Here is a 26,802-nt window from a genome sequence, read left to right as displayed (position 1 = left end):
GCTCAGCGGCCATGGCTCACGGGCCTAGCCGCTCCGCGGCATGTGGGATCTTCCCGGACCGGGGCACGAACCCGCGTCCCCTGCATCGGCAGGCGGACTCTCAACCACTGCGCCACCAGGGAAGCCCCTGTTTTCATTTCTTTTACACCTTCTGTTAAAGCAGAAGAATGCTGAACTCTTAAGAATCTAGATCGAGGTTGAGAAAGAAGATATTCCTTATAAGATGCACAGTAGGTAGTATACAGACCTTTCTTTAGGGAAGGAATGCCCAAAGCTGACACGAGGAGGAAAAGGATTTCACACTCTCTTCTGAAGAAGCATGAGTGAAGGACCACAGTTGCCGTGGAAGCAAAATCTCAGAAGGAATGACCAGATTCTTTTAGTAGCTGCCTGTTTTTGCCAAGACTATCTGCTGATAGCCCTAAGCCCAGGCAGCTGACTGCAATGCCTGTTAATATGTGAAAGACTAGTAACATTTTGCTGTTTCCATTCTCTCCCTATAAGAATTGAATGTGGAACAGGTGTGGGCAGGGAAGCAGAAAAGTCCCTTGGGGAGTTATAAATTAGCCTGGTCCTGGGTTGAGTTCATGGGCATCTCTGAGGAACCCCATTCCTTCAAAAGGCATTCTAAGTAGCTGAAGGGAATCTAACAGGAACCAGTCTGCAGTGTGTCTACATTCTAAGAAAGAATGCCAGAAATTTCAGACTCAGATTGAAATCTTTGTCATAGTTTTCTTTTCTTGTGATCCAATTTCCTCTTAATCAAGAGGGATTTTGTCTCTGCATTGTCGGACCACAGTTAACATTTTCAGATGCTGTTGAACTCTAAAAACACATCTGACAGATTTCTAGATTGAGTAGTAAATCGTCTCCCCAATTGTCTTAATCCTGGGAGGTAAATGACCTACAGGATGGAAAACTGACATCAACATATTTTTTTAAATAAATTTGTCTCACAATCAGAAGTAATTAAAGTTCTTACCTTTTTATGGTCTTAAGACAGCGGTTTTCAATCAGTGTGGTTAACTACATGTCAAGATTGGAGGAAAGAATACAGTTAAAAAATCTATAGAACTGTTGTATGAAGAAAAAATTCTATTTGTCTTACTTTATTACTCAGTGTTGAGCCCTGAGCATTTTTACCTGGTTTAGGACACTTAATAGATGGTTATTTTCCTGTCCAAGTGCCCTATCTATCCAGTCCTTTTTTAAAAACTATATTTCAGGTCTTTGTTCTGAGAATTGAAAAAAATGGTTTTTCTGCATGAACTTGAAGTTCTGCTAAGGAAGGTTGTGTTATTCAAAACAAAAGTTCGGGTAGGGATTGCTTCTGATAGCATTCACTTATTTTGTCTTTAAATAGTCTGCTTTAACAAAACATTTGAAAAGATTTGTTGTAATAATCTCTGAAGTTCAGTGTGTGTGTAGGTCTCAATTTAAAGATTTTTTAAAAAAATAATTGGACCAAAATTTTGACTATCGTCTTGTGTATTAATAGGATTTGTCTATAAAATAATTCAAACGTGGGACTAAAACACCAGGCCCTTGTCTCCCCCCCTTATCTGGGCCTCAATTTTCTCATCTGGTAAATGGAGGTTGGATGAGGTGACTTCTAAAGTCTGTATTGAATAGAGCTGAAGACAAAAAGAAAACGGCTACTTAGGACCCTTGATGAGTAGAGAGAAAAGAGGCACATGCCCTACATCAGACATCTGGGTGTGAGTCTCAGATATTATTCGCTATAGGAAGTTACGTGTCACTGTATTCAGCTATAAAATGGGGACTAAGAGCTATACTGAAAGCTGTTGAGGTTTCAATGGAAACAAGCCTATGATGTTCCCAGCACAACTTGTGCATGTATTTTATGCTCCTATAAATGGTAGGACCATATTTTAAGGTCAGGAAAAACCTAAGGCTGAGCACATGATCGGATCTAGTAATTTCCACTCTGGCACTTGGAGAAGAAAGGGCGTGATCCTATCACTGTCTTTTACCAACAGAGATGTCCCTCTGCTCTGATGAAACTGGAGCTGTCAGGGTTTAAAAAAAGCACACCATCACAGGGAAGGCACTGCATCTTGGCAAGAAGTGCTTAACATAGTTTCCACCGTGACCAAATTCTCTTCCCACCCCACGTCCCACTTCTATTTAAATCCCAGGCCCTCCACCGGCCCCCACTCATTTTAGCCAGTGCCCAGGCTAGCAGCAGAGAAGAGGAAGGTAGCATGGCTCCAGGGGAAAAGGAAAGGGAGGAGGGGCCAGCCAAGAGTGCCCTCCGGAAGGTACGCACAGCCACCCTGGTTATCAGCTTGGCCCGAGGTTGGCAGCAGTGGGCCAATGAGAACAGCATCAGGCAGGCCCAGGAGCCCACAGGCTGGATGCCAGGAGGGACCCAGAACCCACCCCAAGCTTCTGGACCAGTGATCCATCCCACCACCCACCGGAAAGCTCAGACGGCCCCAAAGTCTTCCTCCCCAAAGCCAGAGGAACACAGAGATGGACCAAGCTCAGAGGAAGCCACTGAGGTGTCTCAGATCAGAAGGAAAGAGGTGACCAAAACAGTGGTCAGCAAGGCTTACGAGAGAGGAGGAGATGTGGGCCACCTCAGCCACAGATACGAGAAGGATGGGGACACGCCTGAAGCTGGGCAGCCAGAGAGCGAAATGGACAGAATCCTCTGCGGCCATGGCTCCCCGACGCGGAGGAGAAAATGTGCCAGCCTGGTATCTGAGCTCATCGAAGGCTGGAAAGAGATGGGACAGGAGGAACGGGAAGGGCCCAAGTGCAGGAGCAGCAGCGTAGACACAGAGGACAGCGGCTACGGAGGGGAGACGGAGGGGAGGCTGGAGCTGGATGGAGAGCGGGTGGCCACTGCCAGAATCAAACGTCCCTTGCCCTTCCAGTAAGTGAATGCATCTCCCAACTCCTTATCCCGCTCCTGAGCCCCAGGCAGCTGCGGGAATCCCAGAGAGCAGGGAAGGACCACCAAAGTCAGAGTGAGAATCTCACAGCTCGGGCAGGCAGCGAGGTCTGGGGAAAGGCACGCCCCTGGGCTAGGAGGGCAGGACCAAGCTCAGCTATGGACCTTTGGGCCAAGGGCCTGCACTATTTGGTTTCTTCTTTCTCTTTTTGAACACTCCAGGTTTAGCCACAACAAATCTGAAGCCACCGGAGAGGGGTATCTGCTTTGGGAAAAATTTTTAAGTCAATTCTATAATGAGTAACAAATTGGCTTATTTTTCTGCAGAGACAAGTATTTACTGGTAGACTGAGTGGAGAAACCTTTCCCTTGTCCAAAATCAGTCTACAATATTTTCAAGAGACACATCTACCCAAATAGTGCCCCTGGAACACGGATTTCTGTGAGCCTGTATACAGGTGGGAAGCTGCTGTCTGACGTCAAAGCAGGCTCTGAAGTCAGACAGACCCAAGTTCAGATTCCAGCTCTGCCCTGACTATAGTTAACAATACTGTATTATGCACTTGAAAGTTGCTAAGAGAATCTCTCTTAAATGTTCTCACCACACAAAAAAACGGCTTATTCTTCTAAACCCATTTCCTCCTTTGTAAAACAATGGCAACAGTAAGCTTTTGGAATAAATTCTGTGGTATTGGGAGGAGAGGAGAATTTAGCACAGTGCCTGCACATAAGCTCACTATATGAAGGTTATTACTCCTCATATAGATTTTATTATTTAGCAATTTTTCAAACCTTCAGAAAATTTTGTTCTGCTTATAAACAAAGATAGAAATGCTATAAAAGCTAGGTAATTAAAATATCACAATCCGAAAACAACTAAATGCACACACGCACACACACACCACACACAGACTCAAACTGATACTTTAGTCTGACAAGAAACGCATGTTTTGTTTCAAGACAGTAGCTGCCTCCACATAACAGAAAGTCAGGATTTCTCATTCAACAACCACAGGATGTCAGAATATAGGAAAAGTCTCAGATGTGCCGAATAATTATAAACCGACTCCTGGGAACGGTTAGATGTGTAGGTGTGTTTTTCAACTTTTATGATATAATCAGAAAGTAAAGAACAAAACTAGTTACCTTATTTGACAAAAAGCTGTCAGTTTGTGACTTTAAAGATGTTTTAAAAGAATTAGCACTATTATATTGAAAGCTTTCAAGCAAAATGAAATGGCAAACGTAGATAATCATAATTCCGCGTGCATCTAGTGCGTGCTGTGGGCATTTTACGGGCTTTGTCCTTAGAACTCTCACAATGAGGTAGGTAATATCCCGTTTTAGGGATGAGAGCACTGAAGCTCAGAGGGAAATTTCACTCAGCAAGTTAGTGACCTGAGATGAGTATGCCTGTCTCTAAAGGTAATGCTTTGGAACCAGGCATGACGCTACTTCTCAGGCAGCACCTTGAGGATGCACTCAGAGATCTAGATTTGTGCCCTATTTACATTCACATAGGAATTCACAATCAGAAATCACTATTCTACCAGACCATATGGAACCATAGTCTAAGTTTTGGCCTTGTGAATTTGGGGGGGGGGGCATGTGCTACAAAACAAAACAATAGAACCGAATAAACCCAACGGAATAAAGACTAAGGGTGGCACAATGACGATCTTACTGTCAGCATGTTTTGAATTGGCCAGAGGTAGGGAGGTGACAGTTAGGACCAATCTCCAACGCATGTACTCTTCTTTGGCACTCGTCTAAGTATTTATTCATTTAATCCTCAAAACATTCTCATGGGGTAGGCACAGTCATTATCCTCATTGGATAGATGGGAACATAAGACAAAGAAGTATTAGGGAATTTGTATAAGATTGTACAGCCCATGGGGTTTGAACCCAGGCACTCTGGATCCAGAGCCCACCCTCTTGACCACTACTCAAACTGTCTCACCTGGAAGTGAGAACTTCCATACCGGACCCTTCTGTTGGTTCCTCCAAACAGACATGTACATGGACACCTTCTTAGTGTGATAGAGAGATACCTTTGAATGAGAGACAGATTTGAATCATGGTCACTCTGGCAAATCCTAAGTTTCTTTGTACTCATCTAAAAAAAATAGATGTGATAATCCATAGAGTTATTTTGGTATTAATTATGTAAAGCAATGGACCCAGGAAAGCTACTTAATAAGTTGTACTCATTATAATGCAAGGGGCCAGCCCTGGTGATCCCAACACTATGAGATGCTAGGAGATTGGCTCTCAGGGTTTGGGGAGGAGAATGGGAATGAAATCCCTTCCTTCCTTCTTTGGTTCCTTTCCCTTAGTCTTAGAATACGTAGGGTACCAGAATGTTGTACACAGCAACAGCAGCTCTGAATGTCAGCAGTAATCCTAGCTATGCTCAGGAAGCTTCAGCAGAAGCCCAATGGGACTTTTTACCTGATGGGACTCTCACATACTGCTTGAGAAATGAATGTGGCATTATTGAGGAGGCCTATGGGAAAGGGGGTTTTGTTCATTTATTTTTAATTCTAAGCACCATTCTTTCCCCATATCCACTAACAGGGAGAAAATTATGTGTCACGAATATTTAAGTAGAAAAAAAGTTTTCTTGGTGGTTAAGATGTTCTATGGATAACAGAGACAAGTCAGGTTTGGTAGAAAGTAGAAATATTCTTCACCAGTAGAGTTTTACTACCTGGGGCTTTACCATGAAAATGACTTCTATTTTATGCTTTATTTTTTAAATATTCAGTCTTTTGATTGTATAGCTATGTGACTTGTTTGGTCCAGCTCCTTTAGACAAAGGAAATTTTATCTCCCATACAGTAATGATGCAATATTGAAATGACAATCACTCATCCATTCTCTCCTCCAAGTTCTGTTTAGCAAAAATACTAATGGTTGAGCGTTTTATAGAAAAGGGAACTGAGCGAGGAGATGTATACAAGTCATAGAGCTAGTAAGTGATGACACTGGGAAGGCTGATGCCGGGGCTTGCATTCTTAACCACTGTGTTAGACTGATTCTCTGAGGACAGAGTGGACTCAAGAAATCAAATGGAGATCAAAGCATCAGCTTAATTAGTGGAATCCCAATAACTCCCAAACTGTAGTGTTTTGGTACAACTATATTGAAGATATTTGCTAGAAATGAAGGGGAAAGTATGGCTTTCTAATATTTGCCCTCAATTCTCAAGCTTGGAACCCTTTCCATGGACTAGGAGGACAGTTGCCAATCTGCAAGGAGAAGCACAGGCTTGGCTCCCAAACCTGGCTGATAACAGAAAGGAGAGCACAGTTTTGAATTCAGTCACCCTGCTTCTGAAAAGTGTGACCCTGTAGATATCAATCTCCCATTAACCAAATTGGCTATACTTCCTGTGGTGAAGGGCAAGCAAACCAGTGGACAGAGGAGCAGATTCTCCCCAGAACTACCCTGAGAAGTTGGAAAGGGTGGCAGAAGTTCTTCAGTTTACTGACAGAGAAGTGTTCTAGCCTAAGGTATGGATGTGGTGCTAGTCTTTGAATATCGCTTTGCTTCTGTAAATGTGTAAGAGATTGTCTTTCTAAAGCTCAATCTAAACTATTATTCACATTTTTACTTGAAATTTAGAAAAACAGGATAAGCTGATATATTAAGTCTTACACTCATTGATCAGGAGGATACTCAAGGTATAAGACTTTCTAATCCTGATTTAAACCTGAAACTTCCATACTTTTTAAAAACTGGAAATACTAAGACAATATAGAACGTTTATAAGATAGTGAAAATTAAATACTCATTAAGATATATTTTCTTCTAGTACTTCTTTAAAACAACCTTGTCTATTTTCTAATTCTTGCTAATAGGATCAATTCTTTTGCTTTCCTTTTCTCTTATTACTGGAAATTACAGTTTGACCATAAAACAAATGGAAATTAAGATTTAGTAGGTGCTTTTTTAGATGTTTCTCTTCTTCAAAGAGTTATTACCTCACCAACCCCAACCCTTATCCCAAATTACATAGAATGTCAACACTCAGGGAATTTAAGTTCCTAATTAAAATTAGAAGAAAAAATACTACATCAATGAATGAGAGACCCATATAACATACAGTTTAAACAAATTACCTCTGGATGATAATTTGAGTATTTTTCTGCTTCTTGTAAATTTTAAAATCAATACAGTTGATGCAAAACAACATGGGTTTGAACTGTGTGGGTCCACTTATAAGCAGATTTTTCAAATAAATGCTTGCAACACTATTACACAATCCATGGTTGGTTGACTCTATGGAGGTGGAACCATGGATACAGTATAAGTGTAGAGTTATACTCGGATTTTCAAGTGCTTGAAAGATCAGAACCCCTCCCCCACCATTGTTCCCTTGAACAACAAGATGAGGATCCTGTAGTACTGTAGTATTTACTATAAAAAAAAAAAATCCATGTATAAGTGGACCCGCGCAGTTCAAGCCTGTGTTGTTCAAGCGTCAACTATAATACCAGCATGAAAGAGAATTTTGAAAAAGAAAAAAAAAATCAACTGTCACCTAGATACCAACATAATTATTTTCAATTGTGCACATGCTCTTGATTTCTTCAGCCTGGTGTGTACACATTTTACATGGTTAGAATTGTACCATATATACTCAAATTTGGTTCACTCTGATGATTTTCATGAATGTCTTTTAGTGGTTATTCGTCATTCTTTTTTCATTATTGAATATTCAATGAGTACCTAAAAGACTGTCTGGCACACAGCAGTTGTCATAAGTACTTTACTAGAGGATGGAAGGAATGTCAAAGTGCCCAGAAGCTCCTTAAAGGGAGGATGTATTATGTTTTATACTATAGGACAGAACCACAGGTGGTGCTCAGGAGACAAAAAGTATGAGTTAATAAATCGTGCTATTCTTTTCACTTTCTTCTGAGATGTTTCAAGTCGCTCCTCCAGCAAGATGTTCCAGCCTTGGGCTTGTTTTTGAAGACTATGTCTGCCATGTATTGCCATCATTCCAAGGGCACTAGGTGTTTCCTCTCCTTTGGTCATGAGATCAAGCAGCCCATAATCTGAGCAGCTGAACAGGGACAGTCTATGGAGATGCAGATGAAGACGAGGACCAGCAGGGTTGAGGGAAATGCATTCCACTTCAGGGCAGTGTAGCTCCTAGCACTTTTCCATACATGTATGATTTTTTTAAGTTGTGATAATTGTGTAAACAGTTTTTGTATGCTGCTTTTTCCCAATTAACTTTGTCATATACTTTTGTCCATGTCATTACAAAGAAGAGCAGTGTTATATTCAGCAATGTACTCCTAGTTTGAATTCTACTGCAACAGTGAAACAATGCAGCAAGTGTAGGACACAAACCACGGGAATTAGTGAAAGGTCGCCATCTAGTGGATGGCCTTCCTCTTCGAAGAAAACAATGCTCAGGCAAGTATGCTTGCCTCTCTACCCAGTGTTAGCCTCCTGCATCTGAATGACCAGACTGCAGGAAGTGAGTCTGGATAGCGAGGAAGACTCACATCTGACCCGTTCCTGGGTTTTGAACAGCAAATTGTGAGAGTTCAGATAGCAGGGGCCGCTGAGTTCGGGCATGCCATTGCCATAAGCAAATCCAACCCTGCTCTCCATCTGCCACTTCCAACGCTTCCACACATGAGGCCACTCGGAGCTGGGGAGAAGGATGGGTGAGGCACCTGTACAGATGACGAATACAAATTTCTGACTTTCAGGTAGTCCAAGAGTTCATGCTTTACTCATGAAGGCAAAGAGACCTCGAAAAAAGGTCTAGGAGATTGGAGATACAGAAATGACAGGAAAGTCTGTTAAAGACAAATTTTGCCATTTTAAAATTAGATCTGCACCCTCATGACATTATTGGTCTACACTTTCCAATGCTGGTTTTTGTTTTGTTTTAATAAGAAATGCATTCCAAACTGCAAGGGCAGACACACACATTTGAGACAGAGCTCATCCACATACTAGACACTGTCCTGGCAGGCTGAGTGGCATCATCACACAGAGGGAAGAGCACTGACGCTGCCTAAGACAGTCTGGGTTTGAATCCTGCCTCTTCCGCTGGGTTAGGGCAGCATTTCACAGAAGTTATACACAGGCTCTGGAGCCGGATTAACTTTGGTACAAGTCACAGACCCATCACTTAACAGCTTTGTGACTTTAAGCAAAGTTACGTAACCCCTCTGGCCTCAGTTTCCTCATCTGGGAAGTGAGATTAACAGTACCTATCTCATGAAATGGTTGTGGAAATATTAGTAGAAAGTGTTTAGAAGAATGCCAGCACACTGTGTTCAATAAATGTTACTACTGCTAGCTGGTGTTTCCTATATATACAGCTTGATTTTTCAAAATTTGTGGTACATCATAGATACTAGTATAGATATGCTTCATTAAAGATCCATGTATAGGGACTTCCCTGGCGGTCCAGTGCTTAAGACTCCGCACTTCCACTGCAGGGGGCACGGGTTCCATCCCAAGTCGGGGAAAGAAGATCCGCATGCTGTGCAGGGGGCCAAAAAAAAAAAAAAATCCATATATAAAAATCTATACATGAGTAAATATTACAGAGTATGTGTGCCGATACAAGGCTTATTTTGGGCAAATAACTGTTTCTTGATGTCCTGTGTAAAGTGTATTCCCTTAATACACTCATTCAAGTCCAGTTCTAAATGTTACTAATATGCAACTTTAAGATACACATATTTGGGGCTTCCCTGGTGGTGCAGTGGTTGAGAATCTGCCTGCTAATGCAGGGGACACGGGTTCGAGCCCTGGTCTGGGAAGATCCCACATGCCGCGGAGCAACTAGGCCCGTGAACCACAACTACTGAGCCTGCGCGTCTGGAGCCTGTGCTCCGCACCGCGACAGTGAGAGGCCCGCGCACCGCGATGAAGAGTGGCCCCTGCTTGCCACAACTAGAGAAAGCCCTCGCACAGAAACAAAGACCCAACACAGCAAAAATAAATAAATTAATAAACTCTTACCCCAACATCTTCTTTAAAAAAAAAAAGATACACATATTTGCATTACATTTGTGTAAGGAAGCTTTTTTCTTGAAATTGTTTAATATGATTATTTTACAGAGCTTAAAACATTACTGTTATTTAGAGAGAAAATAATCTAGAAGGAGATACCTCAAACTAAGAACAATGGTGGCCTTGTATATGATTTTTCTTCTTTTATCTCTTACTTTTTTGAATTGTTCATATTTCTTTCATAATGAAACAATTATAGTTACATTAAGATGCATATGTACAAGAAGTACAGACAGAAAGCAACACTTGGGTGTTAAAATATCAATATTTTGATTCTTCATCCTCTCTCTCTCTTTTAGGGCAAACAGAGTCACAGAGAAACTCAACTGCAAAGCCCAGCAAAAATACAGCCAAGTGGGCAACCTGACAGAAAGATGGCAACACTGGGCTGATGAACACAGACAATCTCAGCAGCTCAATCCTTTCAGTGAAGAGTTTGATTATGAGTTGGCCATGTCCACCTGCCTGCACAAAGGAGATGAAGGCTACGGCCGTCCCAAGGAAGGAACCAAAACTGCCGAAAGGGCCAAGAGAGCCGAGGAGCACATCTACAGAGAAATCATGGACATGTGCTTCATCATCCGAACGATGGCTCACCACAGACGGGACGGCAAGATCCAGGTTACTTTTGGAGATCTCTTTGACAGATACGTTCGTATTTCAGATAAAGTTGTGGGCATTCTCCTGCGTGCCAGGAAGCATGGACTGGTTGACTTCGAAGGAGAGATGTTATGGCAAGGCCGGGATGACCATGTTGTGATTACTCTACTGAGTGAACCTTCAACTGCACAAGCCAAACTTGACCCACTTTTGTCTTAATGCTAAATGTGAATGTAGTGAAAAGTAAAATGCAAACTGCTCTGTAATAAGTTGGTAAATATTAAACAATTTTTACATGATTGACTTTTTTGGCACTCTATTTAAGCACACACAAAGCATTTCAGAAAGGACATCGAGGACTATTCGTATATAATAGTATAAATATTTGAAATTCCATTTACCCTTCTAGGCAAAAATGTTTGGCTATTCTTTGCACAACTACTATAAATCTTTAAATAAACAATTATATCTAAGAAAAATGCTGACTTCAGGGAAATATCAGCAAAACATATTACAATGTGTCATTGTTCAGGAAAAAAAAATTCCAGCAAGTTTGGCAAAACTAAATTTAAAATTTTCTAGGAAGCTTGACTTTGTACCATTATTTTTATCCCTTAAAAAACAAGCACACAAAATAAGCACACAAATAAAAAGTTGTATTCAAATAAGATGCTGGAATTTCTCTGTGGACTTTGAATTTAATAGGTTTCCAACAGAAATTAGCCACCCTTCTCTTATGTGATTTGCACAAATCACATAAAAAGACATTGCTGGTGGTCTTAGAGCCAGCAGAGAAGGCGATTTTGTTCACTTTCTCTATGAAAGCAGAGCAAAGGTAAGACATTTAGATTTACCTGCCATTGCAGGACTTCTTGGGGAAGTTTTATTTTTTCTCAAAACCTTAGTGAGTCATGCTGTTTGAAGTAGAAATACAGAAAATGCTACAATGAATTGGAATGTTGAGTGTAGAAGAATCTGATAGAATCATGGGTAGATCAGAAACAGACTTGAGACATTTTAATTTACTTCATGCTGTAACAAATTTTTTGAAATATCTGAAAGTCCTAAAGCAGCAATATTAGTCCTGCCAAAGTGAAAAAAGTATAGCTTAATGATGACAAATTTATTTGGCACTAATCTGTTACTTGTCAATTGTTCTCAATTAGATTTAATGTGCCTTGTATAATTTTAAAAACAAACTGAATAAAAATTGTGAGATTACAATTCTTACAGAATTCAATGGAAGTTACTAAATGATATTATAGCACTTCGGTGTTAGATACAGAAATTAATGTCAAAGCATAATACCTCAAAGTAAGACACTCATAATTGTTAGGCATTAGGTTTAATATAAAGTATGGATTAAACTACTGTAAGAGTTATCCTTGTTTTCATGTATGATTCTCTTTCAAACTGAAAGTTCCAAAAATCTTCTTAAAGAAGGTTTATACATTTTTGTTTCCATAACAGATTTGTTAAATTACAAATTAATGACTAATATTTCTAAGTAGGATTTCATATAAGATGTATACTTTTATCACAACAGTGAAACCTATGTCAAACTTAAAAACATGGCACAAGAATAAAAGATACTTTCTTGTACTTTATGTTCTTGTTTTTATATTACTGTTTTGAAGTTATATTCCACAATGCCACTTTCTGGTGTTTGAAATACAAAATTATAGAGTGCAACTCGGGTTACTTCTAGAATCGGTGGAATATTTAGACAGAGAGCGCATATCCCACTCTGGACAGTAACAGTTTATGCAAGCATCGATGCAGATCATTCAAAGTTCAGTGTGTCTGAATGTGAGGATGGAATTTAAAAGTCTTCTTCTCAGAGAGCTTACATTAACACTCTTCTGAATAAGGTGTGACTCTAACATCAGAAAGTTTTCTTAGAGGAAAATGCCTGCTATATGACAGATTTTTATCTTAAAAAAACTCCATGACAGGAAAAATCCATGGTTGAAAACCTTAAGGCTTTTAGACTAAAAAAGATGAGTAGAACTCAGGTGGCAAACATGTTAATGAAAGTCCTCATATTTTCAGTCACCAAATAACACATGAAATAATTATATATAAAGTAAATATACTATCAATAGCACTTTACTTTTGGCAATTCTAAATTCCTAGTAATGGATAAGTGTACAGTTGGTTTCCAAATCTTCAGGATTTTTCAAAACTTTCAATCAGATGTTTAAAGAGCTTGGGGTTACTGAAAGGTACATTTTTGTTTTTTTAACCTTTTCTGTATGGACCTCCAAATGTTTGATGCCTTTTAATTTCTTTAACTTGAAGTTTTATGACTTCCTGATTCCCAAGTTCACCTTCTTATCACTTTGCCCACTTACATCAACAGGAGGGAAGTCGGCACTCGGACTTTGTTTCTCGCCAACACTGTGTTGGAAAATGAGGCTGCAACTATATTTTTACTTCTGCTTTTACTTTCCCTTCCCCAACTCAAGTTCCTTTTTTTTTTTAAATGAATTTTTATTTTTAATATATATATTTTTAAATAAATTTATTTATTTACTTTTGGCTGCGTTGGGTCTTCGTTGCTGTACGCGGGCTTTCTCTAGCTGTGGCGAGCAGGGGCTACTCTTTGTTGTGGTGCGTGGGCTTCTCATTGCGGTGGCTTCTCTTGTTGAGGAGCACAGGCTCTAGGTGCACGGGCTTCAGTAGTTGTGGCACGCGGGCTCAGCAGTTGTGGCTTGTAGGCTCTAGAGCGCAGGCTCAGTAGTTGTGGTGCACGGCCTTAGTTGCTCCGCGGCATGTGGGATCTTCCCAGACCAGGGCTCGAACCCGTGTCCCCTGCATTGGCAGGCAGATTCTTAACCACTGCTCCACCAGTGAAGCCCCCCACCCTTTTTTTAATACTACCAACAGATATATTAGGTACTGTTTCTCACACGATGTGGCAATAATTCTGTGTAAAGTAGAATTTCGTTTCAGTGGGAACTCATGCTAGAGAAAGTATCGCTGTACTTTATTGTCACTATTTTCAGGGATTACAGAAGCAGCGAACCATCTGGCTCATGTTAAAGTGGCCTCTTAATGCAGATGCCTCCTAGAATATACATTTTCATTCCCAGTACCGAGGATGTTTCTTGATACACAGTAAGAACACAATGTCTGCAGAAGTATTTAATTTATAAATGCACCGTAGGACCTAACTTCTTGGCCTAGAGGTTTTCAGAGTGCTGTGGTTCAAATCATCCCAGCAAGGATTATCTCATGGCATTGTGTGTCCAGATTTGGGGGGCACCCCTGTATCTAACAAAATCACATTGCATTTACTTTTTTTTTTTTTTTTTTTTTGCGGTATGCGGGCCTCTCACTGCTGTGGCCTCTCCCATTGTGGAGCACAGGCTCCAGACGCGCAGGCTCAGCGGCCATGGCTCACGGGCCTAGCCGCTCCGCGGCATGTGGGATCTTCCTGGACCGGGGCACGAACCCGTGGCCCCTGCATCGGCAGGCGGACTCTCAACCACTGCGCCACCAGGGAAGCCCTGCATTTACTTTTTGACCAATAAATTCCAATCCCCAAATTTCCTTTTAAGATACAACTCAAACAATATGAAAATACATATGCATAACATAGTGTACTATTTTTAATTGTAAAATAATGCAATAACCTAATACATATAGGAAAATGGCCGAAAAAAGCATGGTACATACACATGGATGCAGCTCTGAAAAAAGTAAGGAAAAGGTTGCAGGGGAGATTAAGATGGCAGAGAGTAGGAGAATGCTGAGCTCACCTCACCCCAGGAACACATCAACAGTACAACTTCACGTGGAGCAATTCTCACTGAAAACAAACTGGAGACTGGCAGAAAGGCTATTCTACAACAAAGGCTCTAAAGAAAGATTCACACAGAACCAGGTAGGAAGGGAGGAGAAGCTGTCAGATCAGGGCTTGCGCCCTGAGCAGGGAACACAAAGAGGAGGGGGATAGATCACAAGCTCGGGGATCCTGCCTGGGGAGTGAGGGGCTCGAGACACATATTGGGCACCCCCAGACCTGGAGTCCGACACTGGGAAGATGAGCCCCTTTAGCTGGTTTGAAAACCAGTGCGCCTTACCAGAGGGCTGGCTGTAAGAACCAAGACTCTGCTAGTGAAGAGTGCCCACGTGCTTGATTACTTCCAGGAACAAGCCAGAGGAAGCAGTAAATTAGACTCAGTAAAACAGGTGAATGGGTGAATGTATGGAGGGAGCAGGGCTATGGTCAGGAGAGGAGAAAGAAAGCAAGTAGTTCTTTTTTAAACACTCTAGTACATGTATTTTGGTAAACAAATATACATAATTACTGCTGGGTACATAGCAAGGAATGAAATTTGCCGGCCAAATTTAGCTTTAGTAGAATACCGCCAAAAAATGTTTTCCAAAGTTATTCCACTTCACATTCCTTTTTAAAATAGGGCTTATTGGCTGTTTTAATACTTTTAGGAATTGCCAAAGTCTTCTGCCTTTTCCATCTTTTGTCTGAGTCGTAGTCATTTGTATATTGTGCATATGAGACCTTCAGTAGATCTGTGTATTACAAGAACCTTCTACTCTGTTGGCTGCCTTTTCATTTTTAATGATGTCTTTTGATGAAAAGCTCTTAACATTTTAATGTAGTATAATTTACCATTTTTTCCTTTATAGTTAGTGCTTTTCTGTCCAATGTATGTGTATCCTAAAGTCATGATGATATTCTCCTATATTTTTCAACTAAAAGCATTATTTTTTTACCTTTAACATTTAGATCTACAATCTGTAATTAATTTTTGTATGTGGTATGAGATAGGTCAAGATTTTTTGTTCCATACAGACATCCAATTAATCCAGCATCATTTATTGAAAAGACCATTCTCTCCAATAAGCAGCAGCAGCATCTTTTTAAAAAATCAGTCTGTTTCTAGACTCTTGACTTCAATCCATTCTTTTGTATATCCTTTGACCAATACCACATTGTTTTAAACACCTCTTTAATAGATCCTGATTATCTAGTATTTAAGACCACAGCCTCATTCTTCACTGTTGCCTCAGCTGTTCTTTGCCTTTACATTTCCATATAAATTATTGACCAGCTTAATTTCCACAAATAAACCTGGCTGAGATTTTCCCTGCCAATACAGATTGATTTTAGAGAACTGACATCTTTCAATTTTGTCTTCGTGTCATGAGCATGGTATATCCTTCCTACTTATGTCTATCTTTTTGTTACATATCGATTTTTTCAATGGTATTGCAAAATGACAGTATTTTAAGCTTCATTTTCTAACTATTGGTTTAGAAAGAATAAAAAGAAGGGTTTTTACTCTTTTTTTTAATATTGAACTTGTCTTTAGTGACCTTGGTAAATCAAATGATTTCAATAGTTTGATCTTTTTGGAATTTTCTATGTCCACGATTGTGTCCTATACAAAAGACATTTAAAGTCTTTTCTTCCCAGTCCTTATGCCTTTTATCTTGCTTTATTGAACTGGTTGGAACTTCCAGGATAATGTTGAATAGAAGTGGTGAAAGCAGTTATTATTGTTACGTTTCCTACTTCTGGGAGGAAACTTTCAATAATTCACCATTAAAGATGATGCTTCCTGTACATTTTTCAAGGATATTTTTTTATCAGATTGAGGAAGATCCCTTCTTTTCTAATTTGCTAAGTTTTTATCATAAACAGGCACTGAAATTGATCAAATGCTTCTTTTGCTTCTGTAGAGATGATCATGGATTTTTCTTCTTTAAATGTGGAAAACAATACCAATTTAAAAATAACTACTGTTTGCTTTCCTGGAATAAACTCAATTTGGTTGTAATATATTATTCTTTCATACATTGCTAAATTTGATTTGTGAATATTTTATATAGGATTTTGTATCTATGCTCATACCATGCTGTTCTGTAATTTTTTTGGTAAGGATTGTAAAGTTTTGGTATCAAGGTGGTGCTAGCCTCAATAACATAAGTTCTCCCTTTTCTCAGTACCCTGGAAGAGTTCATGTAAGACTGATACTTTATTTTTCCTTAAATACTTAAAAGGATTACCCAGTGGAAGCATACAGACCTGAGTTTTTTGTGGGAAGGATTTTTTTTTTTAATTAAGAGATTCAGTTTCTTTAATACAAAAATTTTATTTCTTCTTGGATCATTTTTTAATAAATTCTGTTTTCCAAAACATTTTTCTGTTTCATTTACATTGTCAAGTTTATTGATGCAAAGTTCTTCACAATATCTTATCTCTTTAAGGTTCAATGGTTCCAGTGATGTCTCCGTTTAAATTCTTAACAGTGATTTATCTTTTTCTTAATCTTGCTGGAGGTTTACAATTTTATTTTTCTCAGATTTTCTGTTCTGTATGCTTGTTTTAAATTTTATTGATTTTTGCTCACATCTTTATTTCGTTTTTCCTTCTATTTTCATTAGGTTAAATTTGTTACTGTTCTTCTAGCTGCTTGAGATGGAAGCTTACAGCCTTTTCTTCTGCCTGTCACTTAATATTACCATACCCCCAAAACCTATCTCAAGAATTCTCTTTTCACTCAGTCTATAATCTCCAAGGGCATCTCAGCCACAGGTTATGGCTTCAACATCTACCTATATGTTGTTGATTTAAAATTTTTTTTATCTATCAGAACAGAATATTAATTTCCCCCTGCCCCCAATCTGTTCTCTAGTTTCTCATATTATACTATAATAAGTTCCACAACTAACCTAACTTCCCTATCTGCTGCTTGTTTCTACTCTTTGTACATCACCCATCTCGATGAATAATATATTCCTAACAAAAAAACCTGAGAGCTATCCTTAACTCTTTCTGACATCCAATTAATAACCATATCTTGTTAATCCTAATTCCTAAATCTGTTTCAAATCCATGCCTCCTTTCTTATCACTATTGCTACTATTCTCGTTCAGATCTCAACATTTTCGCTCTGGACTTTTCAACAGTCTTATTAGTGTCCTTGTCTCTAATTTGTTTCTCTACTAATCTACTTTTCACAGACATCTTTCTAAAGTGGAAATCTGATCATAACATTCTTGCACTCAAATTTTCTTAATCGCTCCTATGAGATTAAAAAAAATCTAAATTTTTTGCCACTGCACAACAACAGAGCTCTTTATGAAATTAGTCTTACCTTGCTATGCACTCCCCACCAAGAAAACGAGGGACATAATTTAAAAATAACAAATGACTTACATTTCCTCATGTGCCAAGTACCCAAGTACATCCCCATTTTTTAAACTGTGCTGTTCCCTCTGTTTGAATGCATCCTTCCATCATTATTACTATTACCACCACCACACCACCACCATAGCTCCTAGAACCATTTTTCACATATAAAAGACAGTAGTACATTTAATCAGACTTCTTAAATATAAAAATAACTTGATTATTCAATAAATCCAAACTCAAATTTATATTTATGTATTTAATTTTATTTGGTATACACCACTATGACCTTATTGTAATTGAAATCCAATACAGGATTTTTTTATGATTAGTCAACTCCACAAAGACAATAATACTGCTGTGGAAGACCAAAGGGGGAAAGAAACTGATATATTTATTTACAGTTCCCTATATTGTAAACATTTAATCTATACACTGGTAGTAACTTTTAATGAGAGCTTTACATAAACAAGGAAACGATGCCCTGTATTTCTATTCATATTCGGCAATAGCATATTAAATAGATTATCAGATTTTCTTTTTCATTAGCATTATGCTTTCTTTAGATAATTATCTAAACTTTCAAAAGATCTAAATATATCCAAGTACTATACAACTAAATCTACTTAAGCCAACATATTTGGCTTATAATTTCATTTTTAGAATAATTTAAAGTGCTATAAGCAACCTGGCAATCAACACTTTCTATAAGAACAAAACTACCTTTAAACATTAATTTACAAGATAATATACAATGTTTACCTGGAATAGCTGAAATTTCAGCACAAGGTCACTGTCACATGTATAACGGCAGGTTTTTTTGCATTACATGAAGCTTTGAAATTAACTGATGAATTATTGCCGCAATGGCTTATTACTGGTTTCCTACAAAAGAGGATAAGAACTACTGATATATTTTATCTTTTCTTTTTTTGAGGTCACTTGACAGTAAGTTTGCATATTCAACAAGTCTACTGAGTTACAATATTCTACTATAATCATTGCCCTTTTATAACAGCAAATGCTAATGGTGATTAATAACATATACCACTCAAAAAAAATCACAAGGTTTTTTTTTTTTTTTTCTTTTGAACAGGAACCTTATTTTCGGAGTTGGTGTGCAACAAGGCTAAAACAACAGAACTATAAAACAGTATACCTGACACAATATGTTGACAAAATATGCATCTGTCTCTTAGTTTTTGTAGTTATGATAATGCCCTGCTAAGCTACAAATATGTAAATAGTATATTTTCTTGCTTGATATATTAAATTCAGTAAAATCATCAAGTTCTCATTCTCCTCTGTCACTTTATAACTCTTTATCAGATAATTCAACGATGAAAGCATATGCCCAAACCCGCAGATCATGTGCACTGTGGTCTATTACAATCAGAATTTTCCTCAAATTTCATTTTTATTAAAATGAAATTGAGAATACAGGCAAAATTAATAAAGAGAATGTTGTACTGTGAATTAAAACTAGAACTCAGTGGTCTATGAAGTATGCATTGTTTTGGCATGTGTTTTTTCCTTTATAAGAATAACTAAGTGGAGCATGTCGAAAAGTCACCTGTGCCAACCTCACAGATACAGCAGTACCTGGTCTTCATTCCCTCAATATCCCAGGTTAGACTACTCTACTAAAACAATCAATATAGTTTAAAAAATAATAAACCAAAATAGGTTCAACAAAAGAGCACCATCCTATGAGGAGACTGAGAAAACATGGATTATAGATGAGGTGGTCACTATGATCAAAATGCTACCAAAATTCTGACAAAACCTAAGCTGTTACACTGCAGGGACCCACGCCATGGTCTAACCCTAAAGACCTCTGGGACAGAAACATGATTTTAAAAATAAATTCCAAAATTATAGCTGTAAGAAATGGTGATATGAACTATTTTTAAAGCATGAGTTACATGTTACATTGTATTGCTTCTTGAACTTTCCAAACAATGCTTGTTTGTCCATGTCAGGTTTGGGCCATTATCCTGCTAAGAGAGAGAGCATTATATTCATTCAAAAGCCCAGATTTCAATGTCTTGGATAAAGAAGTCTTCCTTCTTAGAAAGTGTATGATTTCCAAATGTTTTACAAGAATGGCTTCTTCCATGGTAGAGATCTCCATCAAGCCACAGGGCAAATTCTCCCCTGTAATACATAGAAGAAAATAGTTCTAACAAAAATCTTTTAATACTTATGCCCTAAGTTGTAAAAGAATAATTGCAGAGGTTGTAAAATATTAATTTAATGAGACACTTCAATATTCAACAACTCTAAAAATTTTTTTCAAAACCATTCCCTACTCCTTTCCACACAAAGTGGCACAAGGCAACTTTGTTTTGTTCATATCCCATTATAAAATCACTTAACATATAGATCAAGGAGTAAGATGAACCCTCTAAAATTATAGAATTAGCTTTTGAGGCAGGTACTACTCTGTTATTCTTTGCCTGGTATTATGAATTTCTCTTTGCTGTTTGGTTTTAATATATTTAACATGAGTTTCTTAGAGACATGAAAACTCCCTATCATCTAAAATAAAATGTGTAGTTAATGTTAACGGTTCACTCTCTTTTTCTTTGCGGTACGCGGGCCTCTCACTGTTGTGGCCTCTCCCGTTGCGGAGCACAGGCTCCGGAGGCGCAGGCTCAGCGGCCATGGCTCACGGGCCCAGCCGCTCCGCGGCACGTGGGATCCTCCCAGACCAGGGCACGAACCCGTGTCCCCTGCATCGGCAGGCAGCCTCTCAACCACTGCGCCACCAGGGAAGCCCAAGGGTTCAATCTCTAACTCATCGCTGAGGAAACTTTAGACTTGAGTTGTTCAAGGTCCCACATGTGATTTATGTTGAAGCTGGAATTTGAATCAGGTCTATCTGACTCCAAAGCCTATATTCAGTCCATCACATGATTTTGATTTCTTTGGGGCTCCTGTTTGGAATTCTGGAATATCAAGTCCTTATAGCTCCCATTTTCTGAGACTGTACTCACCTTCAAAGACTGTAAACTTGTCTAATTTGTTATCAACTGACCCAATGGTGAGTTTAGCTGCTGGAATCATGTTGCATCATTAACACTAAGTTGCAGCAAATATCTAATGACATTGTGTACATTACTTTCAAAGACTAAAGGCACCCTTAATAGCTTGAAATTATAAGCCACTTGCTTGTGAGGCTTTCCTGGAGAGCTAACTGAATCACATGTAAGACCACCATTGGAGTAGGGACGAATGACTCTGTCTTCTCCTCAAACAAAAAAGGTGTAATTGGAACATATAAACATTATAAGCGAATTCCAACAACTAAAAATAACATGGTTTTTAGTTACCTGGTTATGTCCTTCAGAGAAGGCTATCATAACCATGGTTAATTTTTGATCACTGAAATCATGTCTTCCAAATACCTATCTATAGAGAAGTTGTAAGAGAATGTGCTAGAATCACTCAGGATGATGACTATTCAGGCTAACAAGATTCTGTGACCTGAACGAATTATTATTATATATCCTGAAATGTGGGAAACAAGTAACACGTCTATAAATTTAGGAATTATTTAGCATACATTATTCCGATCCTGAAGGATAGAGAGAAATAACAAATGAAGGAAGTCGTGTTTGCTAAGGGCTAGTTGAGGAGTCTAGGCTAGGAGGCAGTAGAGCAAGCTACCCCCAAATACCATGAAGACTAAATGAAGTTGGAATACCAGAACAAAAAAACAAAGTTTCTCACAATGCTTGCTATGCCAAAAGAATCAAATCAAACTGCTGATTACTCATACTGTTAAAAAAAAAAAGAAAACAAGCCCTGAAAATCGGGGGTGGGGTGTCACTAACATTTTTAACAGGAAAACAGATTTCTATTGTCTAAAATATCAATCCAAATAGTCTCCAGGGTAGAATAACATGAAAAATTTTAGACCTTTTTTATAAATTGAGAGAAAGAACATATCACCATGGTTTTCTGAAAATCTGAGAAGTTCTAAGGGATTAGTGTATTTCTCTTTCAACTATCAAGAAGTCACTAGACTTTAAAAGAAGGGTTTTAATCAAAAGGGTTAATCAAAGGGGAATCAATTAAACAGCATTTTGAGATGAGTAGTATTCTACCAAGAGTTTCAAATACTACACTCAAGCACCTTCTTGCAAATATTATACTTTCTTAGTCATAATATATAAATTAGGATTCCAATGTCAAAACTTTCCAAAGATAGCTGATTTTATAAATAACACAAATGAATTTTTTTTTTTTTTTTCCCGGTACGCGGGCCTCTCACTGTTGTGGCCTCTCCCGTTGCGGAGCACAGGCTCTGGACGCACAGGCTCAGTGGCCATGGCTCACGGGCCCAGCCATTCTGCGGCATGTGGGATCCTCCCAGACCGAGGCACGAACCCGTTTCCCCAGCATCGGCAGGCGGACTCTCAAGCACTGCGCCACCAGGGAAGCCCCACAAATGAATTTTTAAAGTTTCTTTCAAAATCTCACAGTCAAATGTTCAAGAGACTTACCCTCCACCACCAAAAGCTAGTGAATCCATGTCTCCTTTGATAAAAAACATATTATCTCCTGTCCACTTAAAGACCTACAAAAATGACAAAAGCTTTAAATATGTAGATGAAAATATCACTATGTGAATTTCTCTTTTCTGACTACAAGAGTTCAATGGTTAATGAGAAAAGTTAAAGAAAGTAGAAAATTAGTTAAAAACTGAGTAGATGTCATTAACTTTTATTTTAGCATCAAATATAAATGAACATTAATTTGATAATGTTTTAACATTTTGGTATAGGGCCAAGGTCTTTTCTTTGGGTATGAATTTGCCTATCATTATTCTCACAGAAGCCTATAGCACGTGTTTATGCTTTCCAGTTTCAATTTCTTTAAAGAGGAGTGAACATAAAAACACTTGAGACATTCAAGGGTAAAACTTTTAGATGTTAATATTCTTAAATATTTTTAACCTTTCATGCAAGTTCTACCTAAACCTAATACAACATCAATTTATAGCCCCTCACCTTTATAAAAATTTTCCAAAGTATTCATTACAGTTTTCAATAAAATACACTTTAGCACTCACTTTTTCATATACATATAACATTTGTTTAATTACATTATTAGTTACCAGGTAGAAACAGCATCATAAAAAAGGACTGGAAACAAGTATAACTGAAACTTCAAAAATCTGTAACAACTACAAGCTTCCAGGTAGCTGTAGGCATCAGTTGATATGTTTTATGGAAGGAATGGAAAGCACTAGTTAATCTGGTGAGCCACTTAAACCCAAATTTGTTAAGAGAGTTCACTCCTATTATGTTATCAAATCCTATTTTGTTCATTATAGAAACTGTTCCTAAAGACAATTTTTTAAAAAACCAACTGTGTTGATCCCTATTTTCAAGGTTATAATTTCATCTCTTAGGTACTGTCTGACATGCTGAACCTGACTGTACCAGAGACTCTGAGATTGCACTCAATGCTTTAAACAGTTACACATTCACTAAAATGCATGTATTAAATTTCAGATCTCATTGGCATTAGAATGTATCTAATTTTAGTCAAGTCACAATAAAGAAAATGAAATCAGGTAATCACTGTTGATTTAACCCCAAATAATTTGTTTTTTAAATTTTCAAGACTGACATCATTAAACTTAGTCATTAAAAGTTTCTAGAAATTTTACAAAGATAAACAAAACAGTAATAATGACGTATACTCCTTACTGAGTCCATGATGTCTTTCTGGTACCACACCAAGTGTTACACGTATATGATTCTCATTTAATTTTTAAACAACCTTGTTACATTTTATGATCCCCATTCTAACCACAGGAAAGTTGAAGCTCACAATGGTCAAAAAAGTGCTTGGTTATCAGTTAGTAAAAGGCAGAGATTGAGAGTCAAATGCAAGTATGCAGGACTCCAAAGTGAATGTTCTATTCAAGATGACACCTCTTCACAAACTGAATATAATTGGAATAAGTGTTCTTACCTCAAACTGTGGACAGAATGTAAAAACAAAGGTCTCTCCAGTACCATAAAAGCCATCACTTACTTTAAATGGCTCAGACGCCAATGCACCAAAAACCTAAGGATAAAAAAGGCACGTTCAATGACATGACTATTAATTTGTTTCGGTAAGCACTGTCCCAGTATATATGTTTAAGTAAAATGCAAAAAGTTTAATCTAGCATAGTTTTGTCTACTTGTACTTAAGAAGTGAAACATGACCAGTTGTCACACAATTCATATTATTGTCAGGTACAAAGCATATCAGTTTCTCAGTGGGAAAAAAACAGATTTTTCCTAGTTTTGAAATCTAAAAACATGTCTATTATAACAAAAAGATAATCTAAAAAAGTGGTAGCCACATTTCAGCATGACAATGTACACACAGTGAGGACAACATGCTGTTGTGGTACTGTAGCACTTACGACAGCAAAAACCCCTCAGTATGGGTAAACATTCTACTACTAAAAAGGCATGCCAGTTTCCTCTTCATTAGACAGTAAATTCCATGAGGACAGAACTTCAGTCTGAATTGTTTGGTCCTGTAATGCCTTGCCTTTACACAGTACATGACACACAGTAGATACCCTAAAAAAAGGATGAATAAATGAACAAGAGGACTGGACAAGTCATTTCAATGTTGTGGGTCTAAGGTTCCAGATCACGAAATGGCAAAGTAGAGTTCGATGATCTCTACAGTCACTATCTCTCCTGACATTCTACTTCCAGACTCAATTTTTAAAATAGACTTTTCTTATTGTAAGGTGTGTATGTACATATATATATATATATAATACTATCATACAGATCAATTTGGAATCATCACAAAGCAAAGTTCCATTCAACCTTCATGCAGACCTAGAAACAGGACATTACCAGCACCCCAGAAACTCTGTACCACCACCTCTACCTCCCAGAATGAAGCTATTAGGTCTGACAATAACAAAGACGTGTTTTGCCCATTTATGAACTTGCTGTTTCAGGAATAACCAAACCGTCTCTTCCTTATCTGGGACTTTGTTCTTGGTCTCATCCTCACACAATTATCTTTATTTATTTTATAAATTTTATTTATTTATTTTTTAGCTATTTTTTTAAAAACATCTTTATTGGAGTATAATTGCCTTACAATGGTGTGTTAGTTTCTGCTGTATAACAAATTGAATCAGCTATACATATACATATATCCCCATATCTCCTCTCTCTTGCATCTCCCTCCTTCCCACCCTCCGTATCCCACACCTCTAGGTGGTCACAAAGCACCGAGCTGATCTCCCTGTGCTATGTGGCTGCTTCCCACTAGCTAGCTATTTTACATTTGGTAGTGTGTATATGTCCATGCCACTCTCTCACTTCATCCCAGCCTACCCTTCCCCCTCCCCGTGTCCTCAAGTCCATTCTCTACATCTGCATCTTTATTCCTGTCCTGCCACTAGGTTCTTCAGAACCATTTTTTCTTCTTCTTTTTTTTTACATTCCGTATATATGTGTTAGCATATGGTATTTGTTTTTCTCTTTCTGATTTAGTTCACTCTGTATGACAGTCTCTACGTCCCTCCACCTCACTACAAATAACACAATTTTGTTTCTTTTTATGGCTGAGTAATATTCCATTGTATATATGTGCCACATCTTCTTTATCCATTCATCTGTCAATGGACACTCAGTTTGCTTCCAAGCCCTGGCTATTGTAAACAGAGCTGCAATGAACATTGTGGTACCTGTCTCTTGAGTTATGGTTTTCTCAGGGTATATGCCCAGTAGTGGGATTGCTGGGTTGTAATGGTATCTCTATGTTTAGTTTTTTTAAGGAACCTCCATGTGGTTCTCCATAGTGGCTGTATCAATTTACATTCCCACCAACAGTGCAAGAGAGTTCCCTTTTCTCCACACCCTCTCCAGCAATTATTGTCTGTAACTGATATCTAGTCTCATAGTGTTGTGGTCAGAAAAGATACTTGATACGATTTCAATTTTCTTAAATTTACCAAGGCTTGATTTGTGACCCAACATATGATCTATCTTAGAGAATGTCCATGAGCACTTGAGAAGAAAGTGTATTGTGCTGTTTTTGGATCGAATGTCCTATAAATATCAATTAAGTCCATCTTGTTTAATGTATCATTTAAAGCTTGTGCTTCCTTATTTATTTCCATTTTGGATGACGTGTCCATTGGTGAAAGTGAGGTGTTAAAGTCCCTTGCTATGACTGTGTTACTGTTGATCACCCCTTTTATGGCTGTTAGCATTTGCCTTATGTATTGAGGTGCTCCTATGTTGGGTGCATAAATATTTACAATTGTTATATCTTCTTCTTGGATTGATCCCTTGATCATTATGTAGTGTCCTTCTTCGTCTCGTCATAGTCTTTGTTTTAAAGTATATTTTGTCTGATATGAGAATTGCTACTCCAGCTTTCTTTTGATTTTCATTTGCATGGAATATCTTTTTCCATCCCCTCACTTTCAGTCTGTATGTGTCCCTAGGTCTGAAGTGGGTCTCTTGTAGACAGCATATATACGGGTTTTGTTTTTGTATGCGTTCAGCCAGTCTATGTCTTTTGGTTGAAGCATTTAATCCATTTACATTTAAGGTAGTTATCGATATGTATGTTCCTATTACCATTTCCTTAATTGTTTTGGGTCTGTTATTGTAGGTGTTTTCCTTCTCTTGTGTTTCCTGCCTAAAGAAGTTCCTTTAGCATTTGTTGTAAAGCTGGTTTGGTGGTGCTGAATTCTCTTAGCTTTTGCTTGTCTGTAAAGGTTTTAATTTCTCCATCGAATCTGAATGAAGTCCTTGCTGGGTAGAGTAATCTTGGTTGTAGGTTTTTCCCTTTCATCACTTTAAATATGTCCTGCCACTCCCTTCTGGCTTGCAGACTTTCTGCTGAAAGATCAGCTGTTAACCTTATGGGGATTCCCTTGTATGTTATTTGTTGCTTTTCCCTTGCTGCTTTCAATATTTTTCTTTGTATTTAATTTTTGATAGTTTGATTAATATGTGTCTTGTTGTGCTTCTCCTTGGTTTTATCCTGTATGGGACTCTCTGCGC

General features: G+C 38.2%; 2 protein-coding genes across 5 annotated transcripts in view; one reads left to right on the top strand and one right to left on the bottom strand.

Annotated features, from left to right (window-relative positions):
- Positions 1 to 2,225: 2,225 nt before the first annotated feature.
- On the top strand, positions 2,226 to 10,827 carry ABRA (actin binding Rho activating protein). Its single transcript, XM_060035228.1, has 2 exons — positions 2,226 to 2,902; positions 10,278 to 10,827. The coding sequence occupies exons 1-2, from the start codon at positions 2,226 to 2,228 to the stop codon at positions 10,795 to 10,797; spliced, it is 1,197 nt and encodes a 398-aa protein (XP_059891211.1). The 3' UTR covers positions 10,798 to 10,827.
- Positions 10,828 to 16,704: 5,877 nt separating this feature from the next.
- The window catches only part of OXR1 (oxidation resistance 1), a 446,899-nt gene continuing 436,801 nt past the window's right edge, over positions 16,705 to 26,802 (bottom strand). For 2 of the 4 annotated variants that reach the window (XM_059995052.1, XM_059995056.1), the window contains 3 exons: positions 23,735 to 23,830; positions 22,255 to 22,328; positions 16,706 to 19,900 (listed from right to left, as the gene is read on the bottom strand). In XM_059995052.1, coding sequence (XP_059851035.1) covers positions 19,765 to 19,900; positions 22,255 to 22,328; positions 23,735 to 23,830 — 306 coding nt within the window. In that variant the 3' untranslated portion in view covers positions 16,706 to 19,764. Of the gene's footprint in view, positions 19,901 to 22,254; positions 22,329 to 23,734; positions 23,831 to 26,802 lie in introns of all 4 variants that reach the window. The other 2 variants (XM_059995055.2, XM_059995060.1) reach the window with 2 other exon arrangements.

Source organism: Delphinus delphis, chromosome 17 (assembly GCF_949987515.2).
Source record: "Delphinus delphis chromosome 17, mDelDel1.2, whole genome shotgun sequence".
NCBI lineage: Eukaryota > Metazoa > Chordata > Mammalia > Artiodactyla > Delphinidae > Delphinus > Delphinus delphis.
The sequence above is the reverse complement of the archived record's forward strand: the minus strand, read 5'-3'. Positions and strand labels throughout refer to the sequence as shown.